The 23,376-nt window shown below is 40.4% G+C and overlaps 1 protein-coding gene and 1 long non-coding RNA gene across 11 annotated transcripts in view; one reads left to right on the top strand and one right to left on the bottom strand.

The window, feature by feature from the left end:
- Window positions 1-23,376, top strand: part of fryl (furry homolog, like) — a 281,561-nt gene that overhangs the window by 233,390 nt on the left and 24,795 nt on the right. For all 10 annotated transcript variants that reach the window (XM_034180526.1, XM_034180521.1, XM_034180529.1 and 7 more), the window contains 6 exons: window positions 3,229-3,420; window positions 8,422-8,804; window positions 15,086-15,293; window positions 15,441-15,590; window positions 15,740-15,838; window positions 16,560-16,628. In XM_034180526.1, the coding sequence (XP_034036417.1) occupies window positions 3,229-3,420; window positions 8,422-8,804; window positions 15,086-15,293; window positions 15,441-15,590; window positions 15,740-15,838; window positions 16,560-16,628 (1,101 nt within the window). The remainder of the gene's footprint in view (window positions 1-3,228; window positions 3,421-8,421; window positions 8,805-15,085; window positions 15,294-15,440; window positions 15,591-15,739; window positions 15,839-16,559; window positions 16,629-23,376) is intronic.
- Window positions 3,427-7,813, bottom strand: LOC117519213. The gene is made up of 3 exons (XR_004563210.1): window positions 7,801-7,813; window positions 6,839-6,843; window positions 3,427-3,578 (listed from the first exon to the last, which is right to left on the bottom strand). It is a non-coding gene; the product is annotated as an uncharacterized LOC117519213 (long non-coding RNA).

Raw genomic sequence — 23,376 nt, forward strand, 5'->3', positions numbered from 1 at the left:
TTGAAGAGTTTCAGTCAGGTTTCAGAATTCATCATAGTACAGAAACAGCATTAGTGAAGGTTACAAATGATCTTCTTATGGCCTCAGACAGTGGACTCATCTCTGTGCTTGTCCTGTTAGACCTCAGTGCTGCTTTTGATACTGTTGACCATAAAATTTTATTACAGAGATTAGTGCATGTCATAGGTATTAAAGGCACTGCGCTGCGGTGGTTTGAATCACATTTAACTAATAGATTACAATTTGTTCATGTAAATGGGGAGTCTTCTTCACAGACTAAGGTTAATTATGGAATTCCACAAGGTTCTGTGCTAGGACCGATTTTATTCACTTTATACATGCTTCCCTTAGGCAGTATTATTAGAAAGCATTACTTAAATTTTCATTGTTACGCAGATGATTCTTGCTTTATCTATCCATGAAGCCAGAGGACACACATCAATTAGTTAAACTGCAGGAATGTCTTACAGACATACAGACATGGATGACCTCTAATTTCCTGCTTTTAAATTCAGATAAAACTGAAGTTATTGTACTTGGCCCCACAAATCTTAGAAACATGGTGTCTAACCAGATCCTTACTCTGGATGGCATTACCCTGATCTCTAGTAATACTGTGAGAGATCTTGGAGTCATTTTTGATCAGGATATGTCCTTCAATGTGCATATTAAGCAAATATGTAGGACTGCTTTTTTACATTTGCACAATATCTCTAAAATTAGAAAGGTCTTGTCTCAGAGTGATGCTGACAAACTAATTCATGCATTTATTTCCTCTAGGCTGGACTATTGTAATTCATTATTATCAGGTTGTCCTAAAAGTTCCCTGAAAAGCCTTCAGTTAATTCAAAATGCTGCAGCTAGAGTACTGACGGGGACTAGAAGGAGAGAGCATATTTCACCCATATTGGCCTCTCTTCATTGGCTTCCTGTTAATTCTAGAATAGAATTTAAAATTCTTCTTCTTACTTATAAGGTTTTTAATAATCAGGTCCCATCTTATCTTAGGGACCTCTTAGTACCATATCACCCCAATAGAGCGCTTCGCTCTCAGACTGCAGGCTTACTTGTAGTTCCTAGGGTTTTTAAGAGTAGAATGGGAGGCAGAGCCTTCAGCTTTCAGGCTCCTCTCCTGTGGAACCAGCTCCCAATTCAGATCAGGGAGACAGACACCCTCTCTACTTTTAAGATTAGGCTTAAAACTTTCCTTTTTGCTAAAGCTTATAGTTAGGGCTGGATCAGGTGACCCTGATCCATCCCTTAGTTATGCTGCTATAGACTTAGACTGCTGGGGGGTTCCCATGATGCACTGAGTGTTTTTCTCTTCTTCCTCTGTATGCACCACTCTGCATTTAATCATTAGTGATTGATCTCTGCTGTCTTCCACAGCATGTCTTTTTCCTGATTCTCTCTCCTCAGCCCCAACCAGTCCCAGCAGAAGACTGCCCCTCCCTGAGCCTGGTTCTGCTGGAGGTTTCTTCCTGTTAAAAGGGAGTTTTTCCTTCCCACTGTCGCCAAGTGCTTGCTCATAGGGGGTCGTTTTGACCGTTGGGGTTTTTCTGTGATTATTGTATGGCTTTTGCCTTGCAATATAAAGTGCCTTGGGGCAACTGTTGTTGTGATTTGGCACTATATAAATAAGATTGATTTGATTTGATTATTTGGGCACTACGCTGCCTTTTTTACAATACTTCAATTGCTATTAAACAACCTTATTTTGAAGAGTTTTTTTTTTTTTTTGAAGAGAGGCATTTTTGCTGTTCTGCTCTGACATCTCCTGAAGCAGCACACAGTAAACACGAAGAATATGGTTTTGCTGTCCAACACTGCTTCCTGCTTCATAGGGCTTCTTAACCTTATATATTTCAAAGTTCCACATGACAGTCATTAAACATCTGATTGCCATCATCACTTTTGCGTGTTTTGATTCTTTCATTTATCCAACCACAGTCATTTAAGCTGGTAAACATAGACATTGCTAATGGGTAGCGGTGCTCACTGCTTTAAAGTCCCGTGTCTGCACTACAGCTGTCCCGTTTGAGACTCCTCTCCAAACCTTTATGGTCACACGTTTCCAACATCTGATAAGCTTGCGTGGCTTTCTCATAGACACATGTAAGCATAAAAAAAAAAAAAATCAAACATGGATGTGAAGCAGTGTAAACAATGAGACGGGAAATTTGTCTGACTGGGGGGAAAACATACATGTTGACAACGCAGTGCATTCTGGGTCAATTTTTCATATATGTGATAGGGAGGGTAGACACTGCCCCAGTTATATATGCCACCGCCTGTTGGGTAAAAATTTGTCTCTCATCCGGGCAGCTAGTCACTACACAAATCAATCTGTTCTTTGTCAAAATTACGGGATTTATTGATGAATAGTTTATCAAACTTGTCATTATTGTCTTTCCCTTCGTGTCTGATACGTCTTTTGGACCTGTTTTGAGCTGCCAGTTCTTTTTGTATTTTTATTTATTTTGTTTTTGTTTTTTTGTCTGATTTCTATTTCACTCAGATGACACTCTGCATGCACGGGTAACCATCCATCTTTTTCAGTTTGCTTGTACGAGATGTACATTCTCCAGCTTCACAGAAGAAATCCATGTTTGTGAACCATTAACACCAGTAAATCACCTTTAATACACAACATATAAACAAAACTGTAGCGTGACGCGATCACATGTAGCGGGACATGTCGACCTTTTTCCCAGAATGCCAAGTGACGTGCAAATTATTACCCACTAGGCGGCAGCACATGTAACTTGGGCAGCCTCTGTTGGCTAACAGTCAGAGATGGAGTGCTGGATGTTCCTGAGTACTAGGATTGAGAAAGGCTGTTTGAAATGACAGCCTCAGGAAACAACATGACTGTAAAGTGTTCTTTGGCACTGCTGTGACTAAAGACCACTGATGACTGGATCCAGGATGAGGAAAAATTACAAGGTTACTGATGAATGTTTCTTTGTCACAGTGCTTCATTTTTCACTTACTGCATCTGTGGAATTGATTGTGTGTTTAAAGTAAAACATAGATACAGAAAGACTGAGATGATATTTACCATGCATGTTATTTAAAAATGCATTGTGCCTTAGATATTTCATTTATACTCTCAGAAGTTGATTTGGTTGATGGCTGTAGATTATTTTTATGTTTTCTGTCAAACAGGTTTTGTCCTGTGCCAGCACAGAAAATGCTAAACAGGCCTTTTATTTTTCCTCCTTCTAGCTAAACAGTGACTCTGCTACAGATGACACTGCATCCAATCACTTGGACTCCTTGCAGCAGTCTCAAGAATCATCCAGTAGTGTTCTGACTGAAGAGGCTACTGTGCTGCCCTCCCTGCCCTTCCTACCTCGACTGGAAAGCCCCATTTTGGAGATGGTCCACTCAGACAGCACCAGCAGCCAGCTGCCTGAGGTGCGGTCAATCGGGAGCAACAATGAAGTCTGGTGTTCGGGTGCTTTCTAGCTTTCATTTGTTTTTCATTAAACATCTGTCATCTTTTCCTGTGTTTAATTGCTAATCTGTCAGGCTATGCTTAAGCAGTACTGGTTGGGGGTAATGCTGGTGATTCTCTAGGTTTTTTTTGTTTGTTTTTGCCTTCCATTAGTGCAGGGCACAGTGGTATTGCAGCTTCCTGCTTTTGTTTATTTCTGTTTGCTTTGTTTCTCTGCTCTGGTTGTGGGTGCTGAGGGCTAGCTTGAGCTCTGTTACTATTTTGATGGGGCTTGCTTGTGTGATTTGGGGAGAGATTGAGCAAAACTCACCTCAGGTCAGCTGCCACTGCTCACCTCCAATAACACAGCAACTGACAATTCCAACTAAATCCTCCATTTAAAAGCTTGCACAATGGACTCCAGCTCCTTTATCTTCGACAGATGCACGTGTGAGTATGATTAAGTAAGTTACGAAATCAAATCACTTCAAATAGTTGTTTTTTTTTTGTTTGTTTGTTTGTTTTGTTGTTTGTTTTTTAAATACATAGAAACACCAAGAGGGTTTTGGCAAATTTAACCTGTTCTTCCTGTGGTTAGCTCCCACATTAACATGACATAGCTTAATGCTGAACAGTTTAGCAGTCCACTACTTCCAACATTTATGCCAACCAGTGGTGTCATGTAGAACTGCGCTTTATAATTATACTTAATATTACTAATTTAGTTGTTATGTTAATGAGCAGAATATTTAACAGATTTAATAACTTTAATTATTATGGAAAAATGTCAGTCCTCTGGTTATAGATTCTCCAGATTATTTTGTTGTTTGTCTTTGTTTTATTTGAGTGTTAATCAAATCAAATATATTTAGGTTTTAGACCAGTGATTCCCAAAGTGTTGGGTATGGCTCCCTGATGGGCTTGTGCGAAGTCATTAAAAATAATGTCTTTAACTTTCATTTGAGTTCTCATTTCAAATGTAGTTACAAGAAATATAACCATAGAATTTTGTGTGTATATATATAGATAGAGAGAGAGAGAGAGAGAGAGAGAGAGTGTGAGTGGTCAAAGCTGGATAGAAAGCTGAAAGGCTGAAGTCGCTGCACCTGTTTGACACTTTTTGTTCAATTTTTGTTCGCTGTAGCATGGTTAATCTTGGCATTTTCCTGAGTCTTGCTTGGCATCAACATAAACTTCAGGGTCTCTGCAAGTAAAAAAGAAACATAAGTGATTAAGCTTGTAGCATTTAAGGGTCAAACCGAGTGTTTTAAATGTTGTATATTTTTTGGGACACCCTATATGTGACCCTATGATATGTCACCCTATGACAATATGAAAAAAGTTTAGTCCTTTTTAAAAAATTTTTATTTATTTTTTTTTAGATTCTTGCAAATCTATATGAAATGAAAAAACCCAAAGAAATCACATGTACGTCCTTGAGATGTTTCTACATCTTAATTGGAGTCAACCTGGGGTAAATTCAGTTGATTGGACATGATTTGGAAAGGCACACACACCTTTCTACATATAAGGTCCCACAGTAGACAGTGCAAGTCAAACCGAGTACAAACCAAGCATGAAGTCAAAGGAATTGTCTGTAGACCTCTGAGACAGGACTGTCTCGAGGCCCAAATCTGGGGAAGGGTACAGAAATGTTTCTGTTACTGTGAAGGTTCCAGTGAGCACAGTGGTCTCCATCATCTGTAAATGGAAGAAGTTTGAATCCACCAGGACTATTCCTATAGCTGACTGCCCATATAAACTGAGCAATCAGGAGAGTAGGGCCTTAGTCAAGGAAGTGACCAAGAACCTGCTGGTCACTCTGTCAAAGCTCCAGCATTTCTCTATGGAGAGAAGAAAACCTTCCATTAGGACACCCGTCTCTGCAATCCACCAATCAGGCCTTTGTGGTACATTGGCCAGATGGAAGCCACTCCTTAGCCCACCTGTAGTTTGTCAAAAGGCACCTAAAGGACTGTCAGACCATGAGAAACAAAATTCTCTGGTCTGATGAGAAAAGATTGAACTCTTTGCTGTGAATGCCAGGTGTCATGTTTGGATGAAATCAGGCACCATGCATATACTGAAGCATGGTGGTGGCAGCATCATGCTATGGAGATGTTTTTCAGTGGCAGGAACTGGGAGACTACTCAGGATTGAGGGAAAAATGAATGCAGCAATGTACAGACACATTCTGGATGAAAACCTGTTCTGGAGTCCTCTTGACCTCAAACTGGGGCAAAGAATTCAGATTATCCATTGCAGAATTAGAGTCAAATGATCTTGTGGCACTTTTGGGGGGGCACCCTGTATCTCTGTTTTATGTCTGTTCACAGTGATCAACAGTGTGCATCAGTTTCTTTCCATTTCCAATGGCAGCACTTAGTCGATCAGTACTACCTTATGGTGCTGCCAAGGTGTGCATTTTTAAAAACATAGTTCACTCATCTTCAAATATGCAACGGGTCTTTTTCTGATGGAGGGCACTTGTGATGTAACCTTACTGGCCAATCAGGTAGCACTTTCCACATTAAAAAAGCAACATTTAGCCAGAGGGGTGAAGAGTCAGGGAGGGAAGAGTCAAACTGATAGAACTGTGCTCAGTGTTAACAAATGGAGAGCTGGCCAAACTAGAGGAGCGGTGCACATATTGAGCACCCCTTGTGAATGCCAAACCTCTTACAAACTGAGGTGAAATCAGAAATCAACGCCAAAGATAAAATTCCTTGATATGCTTCAAGATGACACATGACAGATATCAGTATCCAAAAGAGTGTAGATTTTCTATGGCTTTATTTTTGAGGTGCTTTTTTGGGACACTCTGTACATGCCAGTTAGTCATCAATTTTGAAATGGGTGTAACTTGATTGGAACAGTGGTCTAAGTAGCATTCCAAGGGCATCTCTCCCATCACGGCACCAGCTCTTAGTGTAATGAGTCGGAGATAAAATCATCAGTACTCTGCGTCATCTTCTCCAGGATGGCCAGGCCCACTTCCAAAAGCTTTCTTGTAATAAAGCTGCCATCCCCGATGTACTGGCTCTGTGCCATGCCCGACTTTACTCATGCATTAGACTTGGAAAAAGCACTGCTTTGTAATTATTTGTTGGGCCATCATTCTCAATACTAATATTTCTCCTTGTACCGTGTGTATTTTATGCAACAGAATTGATTGATTTTGTCTTTAATTACAAGGCTGCAACTACACTTGGTGTCTATTTACTGTTAATTACTCACCTATTTGCTGTATTATCCTAACAATTCTAAAGTCATAAATCTATCTATATATAGTGTGGAAAATAAGTATTTGACCCCCTGTCAGTTTTGCAGGATTTCCCACCTACAAAGAATGGAGAGGTCTGTAATTTTTGTCGTAGGTACACTTCAACTGTGAGAGACATAATCTAAAAAAAAAAAAAATCCAGAAAATCACATTGTATGATTTTTAAATAATTAATTTGAATTTTATTGCATAAAATAAGTATTTGACCCCCTAGAAAAACAGAGCTTAACAATTGGTAGACAAACATTTGTCTGCCATTATAGAGGTCAGACGTTTTGTGTACCAAGTTGTCACACACTGCAACAGGGATTTTGGTCCACTCTACCATACAGATCTCCAGATCTTTCAGGTTTGGAGTTTCAGCTCCCTCTAAAGATTTTCTATTGAGTTCAGGTCTGGAGACTGGCCAGGCCACTCCAGGACCTTGAAATGTTTCTTACGGAGCCCCTCCTTAGTTGCCCTGGCTGTGTGTTTGGGATCATTGTCATGCTGGAAGACCCAGCCATGACCCATCTTCAATGCTCTTATTGAGGGAAGGAGGTTGTTTGCCAAAATCTCACAATACATGACCCCATCCATCCTCCCTTCAGTACGGTGCAGTCGTCCTGTCCACCTTTGCAGAAGAGCACCCCCAGAGTATGATGTTTCCACCCCCATGCTTCACAGTTGGGATGGTTTTCTTGGGGTTGTTCTCATCCTCTAAACATGGTAAGTAGAGTTGATTCCAAAAAGCTCTATTTTGGTTTCATCTGACCACTTGACCTTCTCCCATGCCTCCTCTGGATCATCCAGATGGTCACTGGTGAACTTCAAACGGGCCTGGACATGTGCTGGCTTGAGCAGGGGGACCTTGCTGCCCTGCAGGATTTTAAACCATGACAGCATCATGTGTTACTAATATAATCTTTGTGACTGTGGTTCAAGCTCTCTTCAGGTCATTGACCAGGTCCTCCTGTGTAGTTCTGAGCTTCTCAGAATCATCCTTACCCCACATAGTGAGATCTTGCATGGAATCCCAGACCAAGGGAGATTGACAGTCATCATGTGTTTCTTCCACTTTCTAATAAATAATCACAACAGTTGTTGTCTTCTACCAAGCTGCTTGCCTGTTGTCCTGTAGTCCATCCCAGCCTTGTGCAGGTCTACAGTTTTGTCCCTGGTGTCCTTAGACAGCTCTTTGGTCTAGCTATGGTGGACAGGTTGGAGTGTGATTGATTGAGTGTGTGAACAGGTGTCTTTTATACAGGTAACAAGTTCAAACAGGTGCAGTTATACAGGTAAAGAGTGCAGAACAAGAGGGCTTCTTAAAGAAAAAAATAACAGGTCTTTATGAGCCAGAATTCTTGCTGGTTGGTAGGGGGTCAAATACTTATTTTATGGAATAAAATGCAAATTAATTGTTTAAAAATCATAGTGTGATTTTCTGGATTTGTTTTTTTTTTTTTTTAGATTCTGTCTCTCACAGTTGAAGTGTACCTATGACAAAAAATTACAGACCTCTTCATTCTTTGTAGGTGGGAAAACCTGCAGGTTTGTGTAAAGATTGTGCACGTTTAATGTGAAAAGACCAGTTATAATGACAACAAAGCAATCTAGCTCAATGTTGGCGTGGTGAAAATCTTGATCATTGGTGTTTATATGGTGACATCTGCAACCCTCCACCTAAGTGCCCCTGTTGGATTTTTTTTTTTTTTAACAGGATGCTGTAAGTGTGGCAGCAGCAGATGAGCTCAGCAGCAGTGTGAGTGAGGACACTGGATTTTGCAGTGTCCCTCTTCTGCCCTCTGATCCACAAGAGTTATGTGACCTCCAAGATGTGCAGGATTCTGAGGACCCGCAAGAGCTTCAGGACGATTTAGATCCTGCTCCCCCTCTGTCTATAGATACTCCCCCAGGGTCTCTCTGTGAAGATGAATCTCAAACAATCCTGCCGCTGGCCTTTCACCCAACACATGACCCAAAACCGGATCCGGACCCAGACAGTACCTGTGGGTCTGTGTGGGAGGAAGATGTAACACAAGCATTGAAGGACTTGGATGAGCGTTGTGAGGAGGAGGAGGCTGATTTCTCTGGCATGTCCAGGTATGTGGATATTTGTGTTTTGAAATCTTTCATCCCCTCTGCTGTAGCAACCCTCAAGAAGACATAGATGCTTGTGCTGTCAATTGTGCTTTTTTTGGTACAGTGAAGTTTTGTGTGAGTATTCACTGTGTTTTTATGAGTCAGTTGAAGAATTTCTGTGACCTTTTTGGGAAAGACAAAGTTTATTCTATTCTTTTTTTATTCAGTTCTGCTCAGCTCATTGAGCTGATTTGACTTGCGGCTCAATCTCAGAGTTGAGACTTGTCTTGGACATGAGGTTTGAGACTCGCGAACAGCATCAGCTTTCAGCGAATCCACGGGAGGACGGACTCTGCCGTTTAAAAAAAAAAAACACCGTACAAGTCCTTATGGGTTAAGATCTCCGTTTACTGATTTATTTCCATTTCCCCCTCGTTAGATGTGCAGTGACGGTACAGCTTTGAATTCAGAATATGAATAAGATTTAACAATGCAGTGTTGTGGACAGACAAGATGGCCAGAGACTTGACTTGGACTTGTGATGAAAGACTTTTGAGATTTGACTTGGACCTGTGAACATCTATATCACCTGCATGTTTCAATTTATAGGAACATTGTCTGTATCATCAGTATTTTTATGTTTCAGTCTATCTTTCCAGCTGGATATAAGGTCCGTAGGAGGATAAATATGCACTCTAGCCATTTATATGCACTCCAGACTCCAGTCTGCCTCTCGGTAGGAGGGGTCTGGTTCGGTTTAAAACTCCAGCTTTTGTGGCTTCTGTTTATTCTTCTCTACAAGAGTCAAGACAGAAGTCAGACTACCAGAGTAAGAATTTTAGCTGAGGAAGCTTCTGCGATTTGAAGCGAAACGTCCTCGCATCAAGCAACCCAGTCCAGTCGAAGATTCAAGCTTCTCTACTATGGAAACCACCTGGACAACTGAGAGCCTACACAGAAACTCCAGCCGTTTATCTAATTTTCATCAAATCTGAACTGGCCACCCTAAATGAGTGTATCTCAGACAGGTTTGAATTTGAGTATGATTAGTTTCTCTAAGAGCTTCTAAGGACCCCCAGTTTATTGACTAGAGTATTAACTCTTGTAATTGAGCAGACCTAGGTTTTTTGTTGCTGTTGTTGTTTTTGTTTTAGCACTGTCTGCTTGCTCCTATGCATATCACTTTCCCTCAGCAATTAGCCACAAGAAACACGTCTGCATAAATTACAAACCTTCCAGTTTTAAATTTTGAAAGCAAAAATATCACTATTCTATTTATCTCAATTCCAATGTGGTGGCATAGTTACGTAAGCAACATGATCCAAGTTACCAACTGGGTATGTTCAGCGAATGAGTGTCTTTCTATTTTTCCTGCATGTTTAATTGCCTTTTTAAACACTGCTAGCCCTTTACATTCAATAAAAGTGGACTTACAAACTGGGTTTGACCAACAAGGCAGTGCCATGGGAAACACTGCAAGAAAGTAAAACATAATTACAATAACTGCACATATCCAGTTGCAGTCTTTACTTCCTACAAGTCTGGATTCAGTATATGCACCTCTAGCAGCAAATAAAATGTTTTATTGCATGTGTGGGTAAGTCTATATAGTGTTTCCCATCTTGATATTGTAGATTTTCTCTGTTCTCTTGAAGAACTGCTCAGGTGTTTTGAGGTGTTATGGGTGCTGTGGCTAAGCGACCTCAAGTCATGCCACAAATTCTCCATTGGTGAGGTTTTGGATATTTCACTTACTGGATAGTAGATACTGTAACTGAGTATATTAACTAAGTAACTTGAGAGTAATTGCAACTGAGTAACTTAGAGTAAGGGAATTGGAGTTATTATAACTAGTTGACCTCACATTGATATAGCATGACAAAAAATGTAATAGACACTGAAGTACTTGTGTTGGCTACAACTGTAACTAAATAACAGTTTGTTAAATAACTGGGTAAATGACATTTTCTGATTAACATGCGAGTAACAAGGTTAATTGACTAAACTCTTTTGGTCATCATCAAGGGCCAGCCTGTGCCTTTTGATTTTGGTCTTTGATCATGGTTCCTTAAATTTTAATGATCTTTGATGCTGATTCTGTTGATTTTTGATTAAATTGCCAAAGCAATAGTTTTGCATTTTGCAAATTATGCATTAAAGATTAAAGTAGACCTGCATTGAAATAAATGTGGTCAGATTTCAGAAAGAAATAGCTGATATGTATTTATAAGACCCTTGTGAATGCAGTAAAGTAAATCTGTAAGCCCAAATTTATAATTCAGCGAGAAATCTTCGTTTGAATGACAAATTTGCAGCTAAAATTTAGCCCTCCGTGAAAACAGTTTGTATATCCGGATCATTTCCATGACGTCGGGGACAAGACGACACGCTCGCGCCTTCAGTCTGATCCCGCATTGAAATTGATTTTATCTGTTAGTAATGTTACTGTTATACACATCCTGGTTTCAACATCCAAAAGTAAGCTGCAATGAATGTGCGATACAGCTCTGCATGCTCAGATCAGTGGTGGCATCGACAGCGGGCAACGTTCTTCCACGACGCCTCACTCTCACTGCCTCCGATGCGCTTACCGAGTGCATGCGCTTGTTAAATTCCGCCGCGGGCCACTCACACCCCGTGTCTGCTGTGCAGCCGCAGACACAGCTCTGTCTACTGAATGGAGGTGCAGCCAACTTGACACAAGTCCAGAGACTACGCTCGCCGTTTTGATGCGGAGCAGCCAGTGACACCTGTTGCTCGCAAGGACAGACTTCTTGCGGCAAAATCCGCAGCGCCGCACGTCTCGGTAATCGGAGCCGCAGAGCTCCGTGGCCACTGAGAGAGGTTTATATCTTTTTAATTACTTGGATTCTTTGCGGGTCTCGCCTCCGTACCCTGCGACGGTAACACTGGAGGCGAAAGACACAGTAGATTTTCAATGCGACACCACTCAAATGGGCGTATGAAAAAGTCCCCAAAAATAATTTTCAAGCACAAATAAAAGAAATGTGTACTCACCAAGCGTACCGCAAGACAATATGAAGTTTTAAAAAAGTAGATCCTTCCGTATAACACAAGAAAAAGGTGCAGATGCAAACTGATGTAAATCCACAAATTACAGTTGGCGCACGTAATGCATGCTGGGATAGGGTCTTTTCCCTGACGTCTCGCAGCGTCCCGGATGTGCTGACAGTTTTGCGGAGGGCTACATTTTAGCTGTAAATTTCTCATTTTAAATGAAGATTTCGCCGTTGAATGACAGATCTGGGCTTGCAGATTTACTTTACTACATTCAGAAGGATCTTATGTGTAAATATGTCATTTTTTGGTCCAAAGATCTGACTGCATTTATTTCAATGCAGGTCTACTTTAAAGGTCAGGATCTGTTGTTTGATCTTGATTGCAGGATTAAAGAGGGAGAAACAGCAATTCTTTTGAATGACCTTTGCTCCTTACTGCTGATCTGTGATCATGATCCTAATGTTTTTACCCTGATAACACATTTTTGTAATCCTAATCACTGATCTTTGAACCTTGCAAAGAAGGCCATGTTTTCTTTTTGGCATTATTTGTCTGTGTGATCCCAATTACATAAAGAAATTAGGATCAAACATTGGTTAGTGTCTTTGATCTTTCAGCTTTAATCATTATTGCAGAAGTGGTTGCTTTGAAGCTGAACTCAGGATCATTGATATCAGAAGCAGATTTATTTCAAAGTGGTTTTTCACCTACGAGGAATTTTTCATGGTGTAAACATATAACTGTCATTATAAGCAGTATCAGAGGTCTGCTCGGATCAAAAGAGTGTTGGAGTGTTTTCTAAATTACATATGCTTACTTTCTGTGAGTTGCTCTCACTCTCATTTACATTTATCCAGTTACAGTTGCTCTCAGGGTACTCAGTTACCTGTGACCAGTAATTTCACTTCACTAATTATATTCTGGACTCACGCCATTCCAGCAGCGGGTGGTAAATCATCTATATATTAAAAGTGAAGTGGCGTCTGTGTACATGCCTGCGTCCGTGTGTGATTTTATTTTGTAAGTTCAGTGAAAGTACACAATTGTCAATACATTAAAAATACATGGACACAAGAAACTGAAAACACATTTCCATTGTGGTGCGTTTAAAAATCAAATTACAAAATTGAAGTAATAATAATATAAAAAAATAATAGTAATACTGATCCTACTAATAATAATAATAAGAGGAATATTGTGTATATGATAACAAGAACCTAAACAATTTATAAATACTTTAAGACAGCAAATTAACATTTAAAAATTATGTAATTAACAGGAAATAAAAGGGTTGAGTTATTCCACTAAAAATGGTTGTGGTCTAAGGTTCTAAAAACATTCTGGAATCACACACCATTCCAACTCATTATAGAAACTTTACATAATTTATTACCGCCCTTGAAAAATGTTACCTACCTATTTTATAAGCATTACCCAATCCAGAGCCCGTGGATCCCCACAGGCAACACGCTAATTATATCTTAAGGTGATGGTCTAGTGGTTAAGGTGTTGGGCTTGAGTCCAGAAGATCATGGGCTCAAATCCCCGCCTGACTGGAAAATGACTAAGGGCCCTTGGGCAAGGCCTTTAATCCCCTATTGCTCCCGGTGTGTAGTGAGCGCCTTGTATGGCAGCACCCTGACATCGGGGTGAATGTGAGGCATGATTGTAAAGCGCTTTGAGCGTCTGATGCAGATGGAAAAGCGCTATATAAATGCAGTCCATTTACCATTTATCTTAATCAAACCTGCCCTAATCACTCACATATTTGACAGTGAGATGCAGACTGGTTTTCTCCAGATCTGATCCAGATTGTGGACATTTGAATTTAATATTGAAAAGCTCATTTATTGTCCATTTTGCATTATATCTCAATCAGAAGTGCCTCAATCACACTCATTTGTGACAATGAGGTGACACTCTCATTGAATTGACTAAGTTCGATCTGCATCTGAACCGTATTGCAGATTTAGTGGATATTTGAGTTTAACATTGAAAAGTCCTTTTGATCTGTATTTGGTGTTATATTTTATCTTATGAAAAGCCATTTCCAACAGAAGTTTGACGTTGAAAGATTTTTCCAAGGTAAAAATTTGTGGAATTGGAAACTAGCATTGGAGGTTTGCGCTTTGTGAGTGCGGTGCTGTAGTTGTTTGTTTTTATTTTTTATTTATTTTTTCCTTACACTTCAAGATGCATTTTTTTTTTTGGCCAGTGCGATTTATGCTCTGGAAAATACAGCAGTTAGTAATCTGTCCAATCTCACAAACAGAGTATATTATTCCAGTATCCTCTGAGATAGGCTGTAATGCCCCACCTTAAACCATAATGGATTAGCAGTAGTGGGTGGTATCAAATGTGAGTTGTGCTTTTGTTGGCGAGTTTCCATGTGTGACTTGTCTGCTGTGATAAATAATTTCATCTTCGGAGTTCTTTCCATACATGCCGGCTCTGACGGGGGCTTACTCTGTTTGGGGGCAGATGTAACAATCTGGGTTTAAAATGGTTCTGCATAAAGAAGCTCTCCCAACAACAGACTTGAGTATTCATGCATTTACTGGATTCTCTCATTAAAGTCAAATTCTTGTATGAGTTATACAGTACATGATTGATGGGTTGTTGCATGCATGAGGACGTGCACTGAGTTGATATGATGCAGCGTGTTTGAAGATTTACAGTATGTAACTGGACAAAGAGCACTGACGCAAATCAGCAGCTTAATACTTTTTGTGAGATTGGGAGTTGGCTGTGTTTTGCACCAGGCTGTGTGTGTCTGTGTAGATGCTAAGCTCATGCAGTACTGTGTGGGATGAGAGCGCAGTAGTGCTGCTAGCTGCAGACATTAAAGGGAGGGAGGGAGAGAGTGAAAGAAGAAGCGATAGGATGAGGATGAGGACAGAGACTCTGTCCGCTGCTGCATCAGGCAGCGCAGGCTTTAGATACTTATATTCTGTCTGTTTCTTCAGGCTGTTTGGTCCCACAGGCCTGTGAGTATACGTGTGTGTGTGTGCAAGTGCGTGTGTGTGTGTGAGACATCTGTTTGCTAAAATGCTAATACCTGCATATGTTGCGGTTGTTGTTGTGCTAGAACACTGCAGTAGATTAAACCTGAGCATGCTTCAGCAAAAATGTCTGATGGAAAAAAAAGAGGTGGTTTTTTTTTTGTTTTTTGTACATCAAGTGAAGAGGGAGAGTACTGCTGTTTACATTTGTCCTTTAGTGATGACTGAGGCGAGTGCAGAATATGTGAGATTGCATCTTATTGGCTCTGTGTGTTTCAGTCAAGATGAAGGTGATGCAGACTGCTTCTCAGAGATCCAGGCCTCTCCGCCCCCTTCACCCTTCCTCTCTGCCATTCTGGCAGCTTTCCAGCCCGCTGCCTATGACAGTGAGGAAGATGCTTGGCGTTGCCACGTGAACCAGATGTTGTCGGATACAGACGGATCCTCTGCTGTTTACACATTCCACGTGTTCTCCCGCCTCTTTCAGGTAAACAGGGGGTTTTTTTGTTCTTGTTTTGTTTTGTTTTTTTACTGCATATCCTGTTTATGGATGAGTGCTTTGTGTTGAATCTGCACCTTTGTTTAACAATTAGTGTCCTAAACTTTTTTGCGTGCGTGCGTGCTGTTCTTCCAGAATATTCAGAGGAAATTTGACTCCATTACACATGCATCTGTGCATTTTCTTGGGGAAAAGCTCCAGCGAATGGGCAATCAGTTCCTCAGCTCCCTGGAAGTCATGACATCCTGTTCCCAGTGCCCCACAGTACTGCTCGATGCAGAGACGGTGAGGCAAAAAAAAAAAACTTACCTGTGTCTTCGTTACCAAACCAAATCGTTTTGTATATAATACTTTTTCTTTCATGTCTATGACTGTTCCATGGGCATTTTTGTGACTGTTCTTCAATTGTGTGGCATCGTGTCCTGCTGTTGTAGATGGTGTCGTGTGGACTGTTGGAGACCCTTAAGTTCAGTGTTTTGGAGTTACAGGAGCACCTGGATACCTACAATAACAAGAGAGAAGCAGCAGAACTTGTGAGTTATTGTCTCTTCCATCATTCTGCACTTTTTCAATGTGTTACCCCCCCCATTTCATTTTCTACCCAGTTCTAAGCTTTACCCAGACTCCAGTTCTAGCTGCTGTCTCATAGCAGCTTCTGAAAGGTGTGGGTGTAGGAAGTGTGTAATTTACCCTCTGCCTTTGTACTCTGGAGGTCTAACAGGACATGGAGACAAATAACAGATGCCTGAGAAGATAAGCCTCGGTCTCTCTCATGATCAGCGTTGGGTAAAAGTAGATTTCACTTCCGTCAGTGTCTGCATCACTCATGAAATTCCTTGCTGAAAGACTAAAAATAACCCTCCATGTCCCTAAATCAGTTATAGAGGATCAGCCAATAGAAGCTTTGTGGTGAATGAAGAGGTGGGAGGGGAATCAAAGAAAGAGATGAGATTACAGAGGGTTCTGAGAACCAGGGGCACTAATTTAATGAGACAGCAATGGTCCCTGGAGATGTAGATACTATCACATGCTCTAGGTTGCTCATGGCAACAGGCCATCTTTAATTCTGTACGTAGGATTTTCATATTAAATCTACTATCTGACAGATCTTTATTTATATATTTTCCCCCTTGGGGATGGTGGGTGGGCATGAGGTTGTTTCTCATGTCACTTTCACTCTGGATCTTCCTCTCCAATATTTACTTTGTCTTCCTCTGCTCTCTGCCCTCTTGTCTTGTTTGACCACCCTGATAGTGGCTGGAGAACTGCAGAAAAACATTTGGAGACAAAGACAGCAGCCAACGAACCAACACTCATGCACAGGTAGGATTGAGCAAGGTTGATTAAAACTGTACATTCAAAAGGATTACTGTTAAATTGTGAATAAATTAAGTGGAATAGAAGTACACCAATTCTTGATATTGGTGTATTTTGACAGGTTTACATTGCATGTGGTAGTTCTATGCACAGGAATTATTAGTAATTTATTTGTGATAAGATAAGGGATAGATTTTGTAACTATCTGGAAGTTTTATTCCATGCAATTTTATTGTATTAATTTTTTTTTAATTCCCCTTACATTCCATAACCGTAGCTTTATCAAAAAAACATTTTTCTCCTTCTCTTCAAAATCTACAGAGCGGATGGTTAGAAGAGTGCTTGAAGGTTGATCCTTTGCAAGGGGGTGTGTGTCTACCATATAGTTGTTGCAGGAGGCAGCAACCCCGTCCTTAGACCATATTAAACAGCAATGGGAGGCAGAACTAGGCTTTGGTCTCTCGGTGGCAGAATGGAGGAGGGCAATTGGTTGGGTGCATAACTTATCTATCTGTATCAGGCATGGACTCCTCCAATTTAAAGCATTACACAGACTCCACCTATCAAATAGCAGGCTTGCCAGAATGTTTCCTGGAATCATTGAAAACTGTCCTAGGTGTAAATGTGACCCGGGCGATCCTTAGCCATATGTTTTGCGCCTTTCCAAGACTGAAAGAAAAATGGAAAATAAAAATTCAACTGAACCCTGTCACTGTCCTATTTGGTGTGGTGCCAGTGGACTGCAGGATTGCAACCACCCAGGCCACAGCAGTGGCCTTTGCTACACTTCTGGCACATCGGAACATCTTGCTTAAATGGAAAAAGGCAGTACGCCCATCCCTATAAGCACTGGGTGATGGACATGGTGGCCCATCTCTAGGTGGAACAGCTGAGATATATAACTCGACTTGGAAATAAAGTTTAGAGAGCTCTGGCAGCCATTTCTGCTGTATGTTGAGAAACTCCCTGCTGAGTAAATAATTACAATGGCCCTGTGATTTTTAATGTTTTTTTTTTTATTATTTCTTTAGGTATTTTTCATTATTTATGCAGCTGCTTTTCTTGCTCTTATTTTATTTATTATTATTCTTATTTGTTTTATATAGATTATCATTATTATATATTTATTTTGTATTATGTATTTTAATTATTGTGTGTGGGTGTGCACGGTATTGAAGTTGTTGAACGGTTGCATAATGTAGTCATAATGTTTTCATAATGTGTGTGTGTGTGTGTGTGTGTAATATGTTAAAAATCCAATAAAAATATTCAAATATAAATTCCATAACCGGCAGATTTGAAAGGTGTGTGTTCTTTTTAAAATCTATTTTCAAAATTACATATTTTTTTCATAGCCAGAACCTGTTAAAAAAAAAAAACTTAAAATATAAGTTATTGCCAGGTATTTAAATTTGACAGCCCATCAGATAAATGCGCACTGAATCACATAATTTTTAGTCACTTTGGTCTACACTTCATTGAAAATGTTGCTGTAAATAAACCCTTTGCTCGACCTAGATTTTTTTTTAAACAAAACCTCTGCTCTTTTCAGTGCAACTGTGAGACTTTGAATTGCTCCATTGATATCAACAGTCACATGGAAACATTTTTTTTTTCAGAGAATCTTGAATGAATGAATGAATGAATGAATGTTTACATGCCGTTAATATTCAGGATAAGGTCAATATTTCGGTTTCTGAATCATTAGGAATAACCCGTTTACATGCTTAAGCAGACAGAGTTACTCCTGTATACATGGTCATTGGTATCATTTGGAATATCCCCATCTAAATCTTCCACCGGTGCTTGATTTGGTCTGGCGTTCGTGCAAATCCTGCTTTGCGTAACTTTTCGGCCACATTCTTGTAAATGTCGCTATCAGTACTTTGTACCGTCAATAAAAGACATTATATTCATGTCTTTCACGATACTAATGAAGTACTTGCTTTCCTCCTCGCTCCAAAAGTGTGGTGCTGTGCTGCTGCGTCTGGATTTCTCCGTGCTTGTTTACCTCTGCTTCTGTGGTGTCCAGTGGGTTGTGCACACCACATACAAGTAGTTGCCATACTCAAAAGACCAAGATTCCTTGCAGATAGGACATGCGCAGAACACAAAATAATGTTCCTTTCTATGGGGATATTCCGACGCGCGTTTATATGACCTGATAGTCGGGTTGGAAAAGGAGTAACCCAGGGGTCATATTTGGGTTTTTAAAAACCAGAATATGAGCATATTCCGTTTTTTGCGGGTGTTTACATGGCCATGCGCAACCGGGTTATTGCTAATATTCTGGTTATGAAAGGGTTATTGGCTGCATGTAAACGTAGTCAATTAGTGTATTCTGCACACAATTCAACAAAAAAACTCATAACAAACAACTTTACAGTGATCCCATGTGTCCGAAAGGGTGAGGGCAGAAGCAAAGCTGTAAATACCTACCCCTTATACTAAAAAAAAATGAGAAATATATACACACGCACAGATAAACACAATTTCATAAATCCATATCTACACAATCACACACACATATATATATATATGTATGTATGTGTGTGTGTGTGTGTGTGTGTATGTATATGTATATATATATATGTATATGTATATACACTCAACAAAAATATAAACGCAACACTTTTGGTTTTGCTCCCATTTTGTATGAGATGAACTCAAAAGATCTAAAACTTTTTCCACATACACAATATCACAATTTTCCTCAAATATTGTTCACAAACCAGTCTAAATCTGTGATAGTGAGCACTTCTCCTTTGCTGAGATAGTCCATCCCACCTCACAGGTGTGCCATATCAAGATGCTGATTAGACACCATGATTAGTGCACAGGTGTGCCTTAGACTGCCCACAATAAAAGGCCACTCTGAAAGGTGCAGTTTTATCACACAGCACAATGCCACAGATGTCGCAAGATTTGAGGGAGCGTGCAATTGGCATGCTGACAGCAGGAATGTCAACCAGAGCTGTTGCTCGTGTATTGAATGTTCATTTCTCTACCATAAGCCGTCTGCAAAGGCGTTTCAGAGAATTTGGCAGTACATCCAACCAGCCTCACAACCGCAGACCACGTGTAACCACACCAGCCCAGGACCTCCACATCCAGCATGTTCACCTCCAAGATCGTCTGAGACCAGCTGCTGAAACAATTGGTTTGCATAACCAAAGAATTTCTGCACAAACTGACAGAAACCGTCTCAGGGAAGCTCATCTGCATGCTTGTCGTCCTCATCAGGGTCTCGGCCTGACTCCAGTTCGTCGTCGTAACCGACTTGAGTGGGTAAATGCTCACATTCGCTGGCGTTTGGCACATTGGACAGGTGTTCTCTTCACAGATGAATCCCGGTTCACACTGTTCAGGGCAGATGGCAGACAGAGTGTGTGGCGTTGTGTGGGTAAGAGGTTTCTGATGTCAGTGTTGTGGATCGAGTGGCCCATGGTGGCGGTGGGGTTATGGTATGGGCAGGCGTCTGTTATGGACGAAGAACACAGGTGCATTTTATTGATGGCATTTTGAATGCACAGAGATACCGTGACGAGATCCTGAGGCCCATTGTTGTGCCATACATCCAAGAACATCACCTCATGTTGCAGCAGGATAATGCACGGCCCCATGTTGCAAGGATCTGTACACAATTCTTGGAAGCTGAAAATGTCCCAGTTCTTGCATGGCCGGCATACTCACCGGACATGTCACCCATTGAGCATGTTTGGGATGCTCTGGACCGGCGTATATGACAGCGTGTACCAGTTCCTGCCAATATCCAGCAACTTCGCACAGCCATTGAAGAGGAGTGGACCAACATTCCACAGGCCACAATTGACAACCTGATCAACTCTATGCGAAGGAGATGTGTTGCACTGCATGAGGCAAATGGTGGTCACACCAGATACTGACTGGTATCCCCCCCAATAAAACAAAACTGCACCTTTCAGAGTGGCCTTTTATTGTGGACAGTCTAAGGCACACCTGTGCACTAATCATGGTGTCTAATCAGCATCTTGATATGGCACACCTGTGAGGTGGGATGGATTATCTCAGCAAAGGAGAAGTGCTCACTGTCACAGATTTAGACTGGTTTGTGAACAATATTTGAGGGAAATGGTGATATTGTGTATGTGGAAAAAGTTTTAGATCTTTGAGTTCATCTCATACAAAATGGGAGCAAAACCAAAAGTGTTGCGTTTATATTTTTGTTGAGTGTATATGTATATATGTGTATATATATGTATATATGTGTATATATATGTATATATGTGTATGTGGACTGCATTTATATAGCGCTTTTCCATCTGAATCAGACGCTCAAAGCGCTTTACAATTATGCCTCACATTCACCCCGATGTCAGGGTGCTGCCATACAAGGCGCTCACTACACACCAGGAGCAATAGGGGATTAAAGGCCTTGCCCAAGGGCCCTTAGTAATTTTCCAGTCAGGCGGGGATTTGAACCCATGATCTTCTGGCCTCAAGCCCAACACCTCCCATCACCTCATATATATATATATATATATATATATATATATATATATATATATATATAAACCCCAATTCAAATGAAGTTGGGACATTGTGTAAAATGTAAATAAAAACAGAATACAATGATTTGCAAATCCTCTTCAAGCTATATTCAATTGAATACACCACAAAGACAAGATATTTAATGTTCAACTGATTAACTTTATTGTTTTTATGCAAATATTTGCTAATTTTGAAATGGATGCCTGCAACACGTTTCAAAAAAGTTGGGACAGGTCAACAAAAGACTGGGAAAGTTAATGAATGCTCAAAGAACACCTAATTTGAAACAGGTGAATGTCATGATTGGGTATAAAAGGAGCATCCCCAAAAGGCTCAGCCCTTCACAAGCAAAGATGGGGTGAGGATTACCACTTTGTGAACAACTGCATGGAAAAAATAGTCCAACAGTTTAAGAAAAATGTTTTTCAACGTTCAATTGCAAGGAATTTAGGGATTCCATCATCTATAGTCCATATTATAATCAGAAGATTCATAGAATCTGGAGAAATTTCTACACATAAGCAGCAACGTCGAAAACCAACACTGAATGCCCAAGACCTTCAGTCCCTCAGGTGGCACTGCATTAAAAACCGGCATCATTGTGTAAAGGCTCTTACCACGTGGGCTCAGGAACGCTTCAAAAAAACCATTGTTAGTTAACACAGTTCATCGCTACATCTACAAGTGCAAGTGAAAACTCTACTATGCAAAGCGAAAGCCATACATCAACAACATCCAGAAACGCTGCTGCCTTCTCTGGGCCCGAGCTCATTTGAAATGGACAGACACAAAGTGGAAAAGTGTGCTGTGGTCTGATGAGTCCACATTTCAAATTGTTTTTGTAAATCATGGATGTTGTGACCTCCAGAAAAAAGAGGAAAAAGACCATCCAGATTGTTACCAGCGCAAAGTTTAAAAGCCAGCATCTGTAATGGTATGGGGGTGTGTTAGTGCCCATGGCATGGGCATCCATTGAAAGGTACAAACCTGGATGGACCTTTCAATGCTGAAAGGTCCATCCAGGTTTTGGAGCAACACATTGTGCCATCCAAGCAACATCTTTTTCAGGGACGTCCCTGCTTATTTCAGCAAGACAATGTCAAGCCACATTCTGCACGTGTTACAACAGCGTGGCTTCGTAGTAAAAGAGTGCAGGTACTAGACTGGCCTGCTTGCAGTCCAGACCTGTCGCCCATTTAAAATGTGTGGCGCATTATGAAGCGCAAAATCGTCATACATCAAGCAAGAATGGGAGAGTATTCCACCTACAAAACTTCAACAATTAGTGTCCTCAGTTCCCAAACGCTTATTGAGTGTTGTTAGAGGCAAAGGTGATGTAACACAGTGGTAAACATACCACTGTCCCAGCTTTTTTAAAACGTGTTGCAGGCATCCATTTCAAAATGAGCAAATATTTGCACAAAACCCATAAAATGTATCAGTTTGAACATTAAATACCTTGTCTTTATGATGATTATGATGATTTGTATTCTGTTTTTATTTACATTTTTCACAACATCCCTACTTCATTGGAATTGGGGTGTGTGTGTGTGTGTGTGTGTGTGTGTGTGTGTGTGTGTGTGTGTGTGTGTGTGTGTGTGTGTGTGTGTGTGTGTGTGTGTGTGTATATATATATATATATATATATATATATATATATATATATATGTACATACATACGCACACACGATGTCAATACCAAAAAGAAAAAAACGTGCAAAGTTAGTCATTGAACTCAAATTTACAAAATACAACCAAACACTGGCATACAACACACAAACCCAAAATTAATAACCAGTATTAATAGTATTAATAATCAGTAAACTTAAGTCTTTAACTATCGCAAGCAATTTTGTTATTCTTCCACTAAATTACATATGAAGCAATGGGAACAGGATGGAAAGAATGGAGAGCTGTATCTCATGAGTAATAGCACAGTAAGAAACATACTTGCGTGTGCAATGCATCCAGAAAGTATTCACAGCGCTTCACTTTTTCACATTGTTACAGCCTTATTCCAAAATGGAGTAAGTTAATTTATCCCTCAAAATTCGACCCACAGAACCCCATCATGACAACACGAAAAGGTTTTTTTAGTTTTGCAAATTTGTTAAAAATAAAAACTAAGAAAGCACATGTACATAAGTATTCACACCCTTTGCTCAATACTTTGTTGATGTTGGGGAGCCTCGGTGCACAGCCATTTGTAGATCTCTCCAGAGAT

This window comes from Thalassophryne amazonica, chromosome 10 (genome assembly GCF_902500255.1).
Source record: "Thalassophryne amazonica chromosome 10, fThaAma1.1, whole genome shotgun sequence".
In the NCBI taxonomy this organism is placed as follows: Eukaryota; Metazoa; Chordata; class Actinopteri; order Batrachoidiformes; family Batrachoididae; genus Thalassophryne; species Thalassophryne amazonica.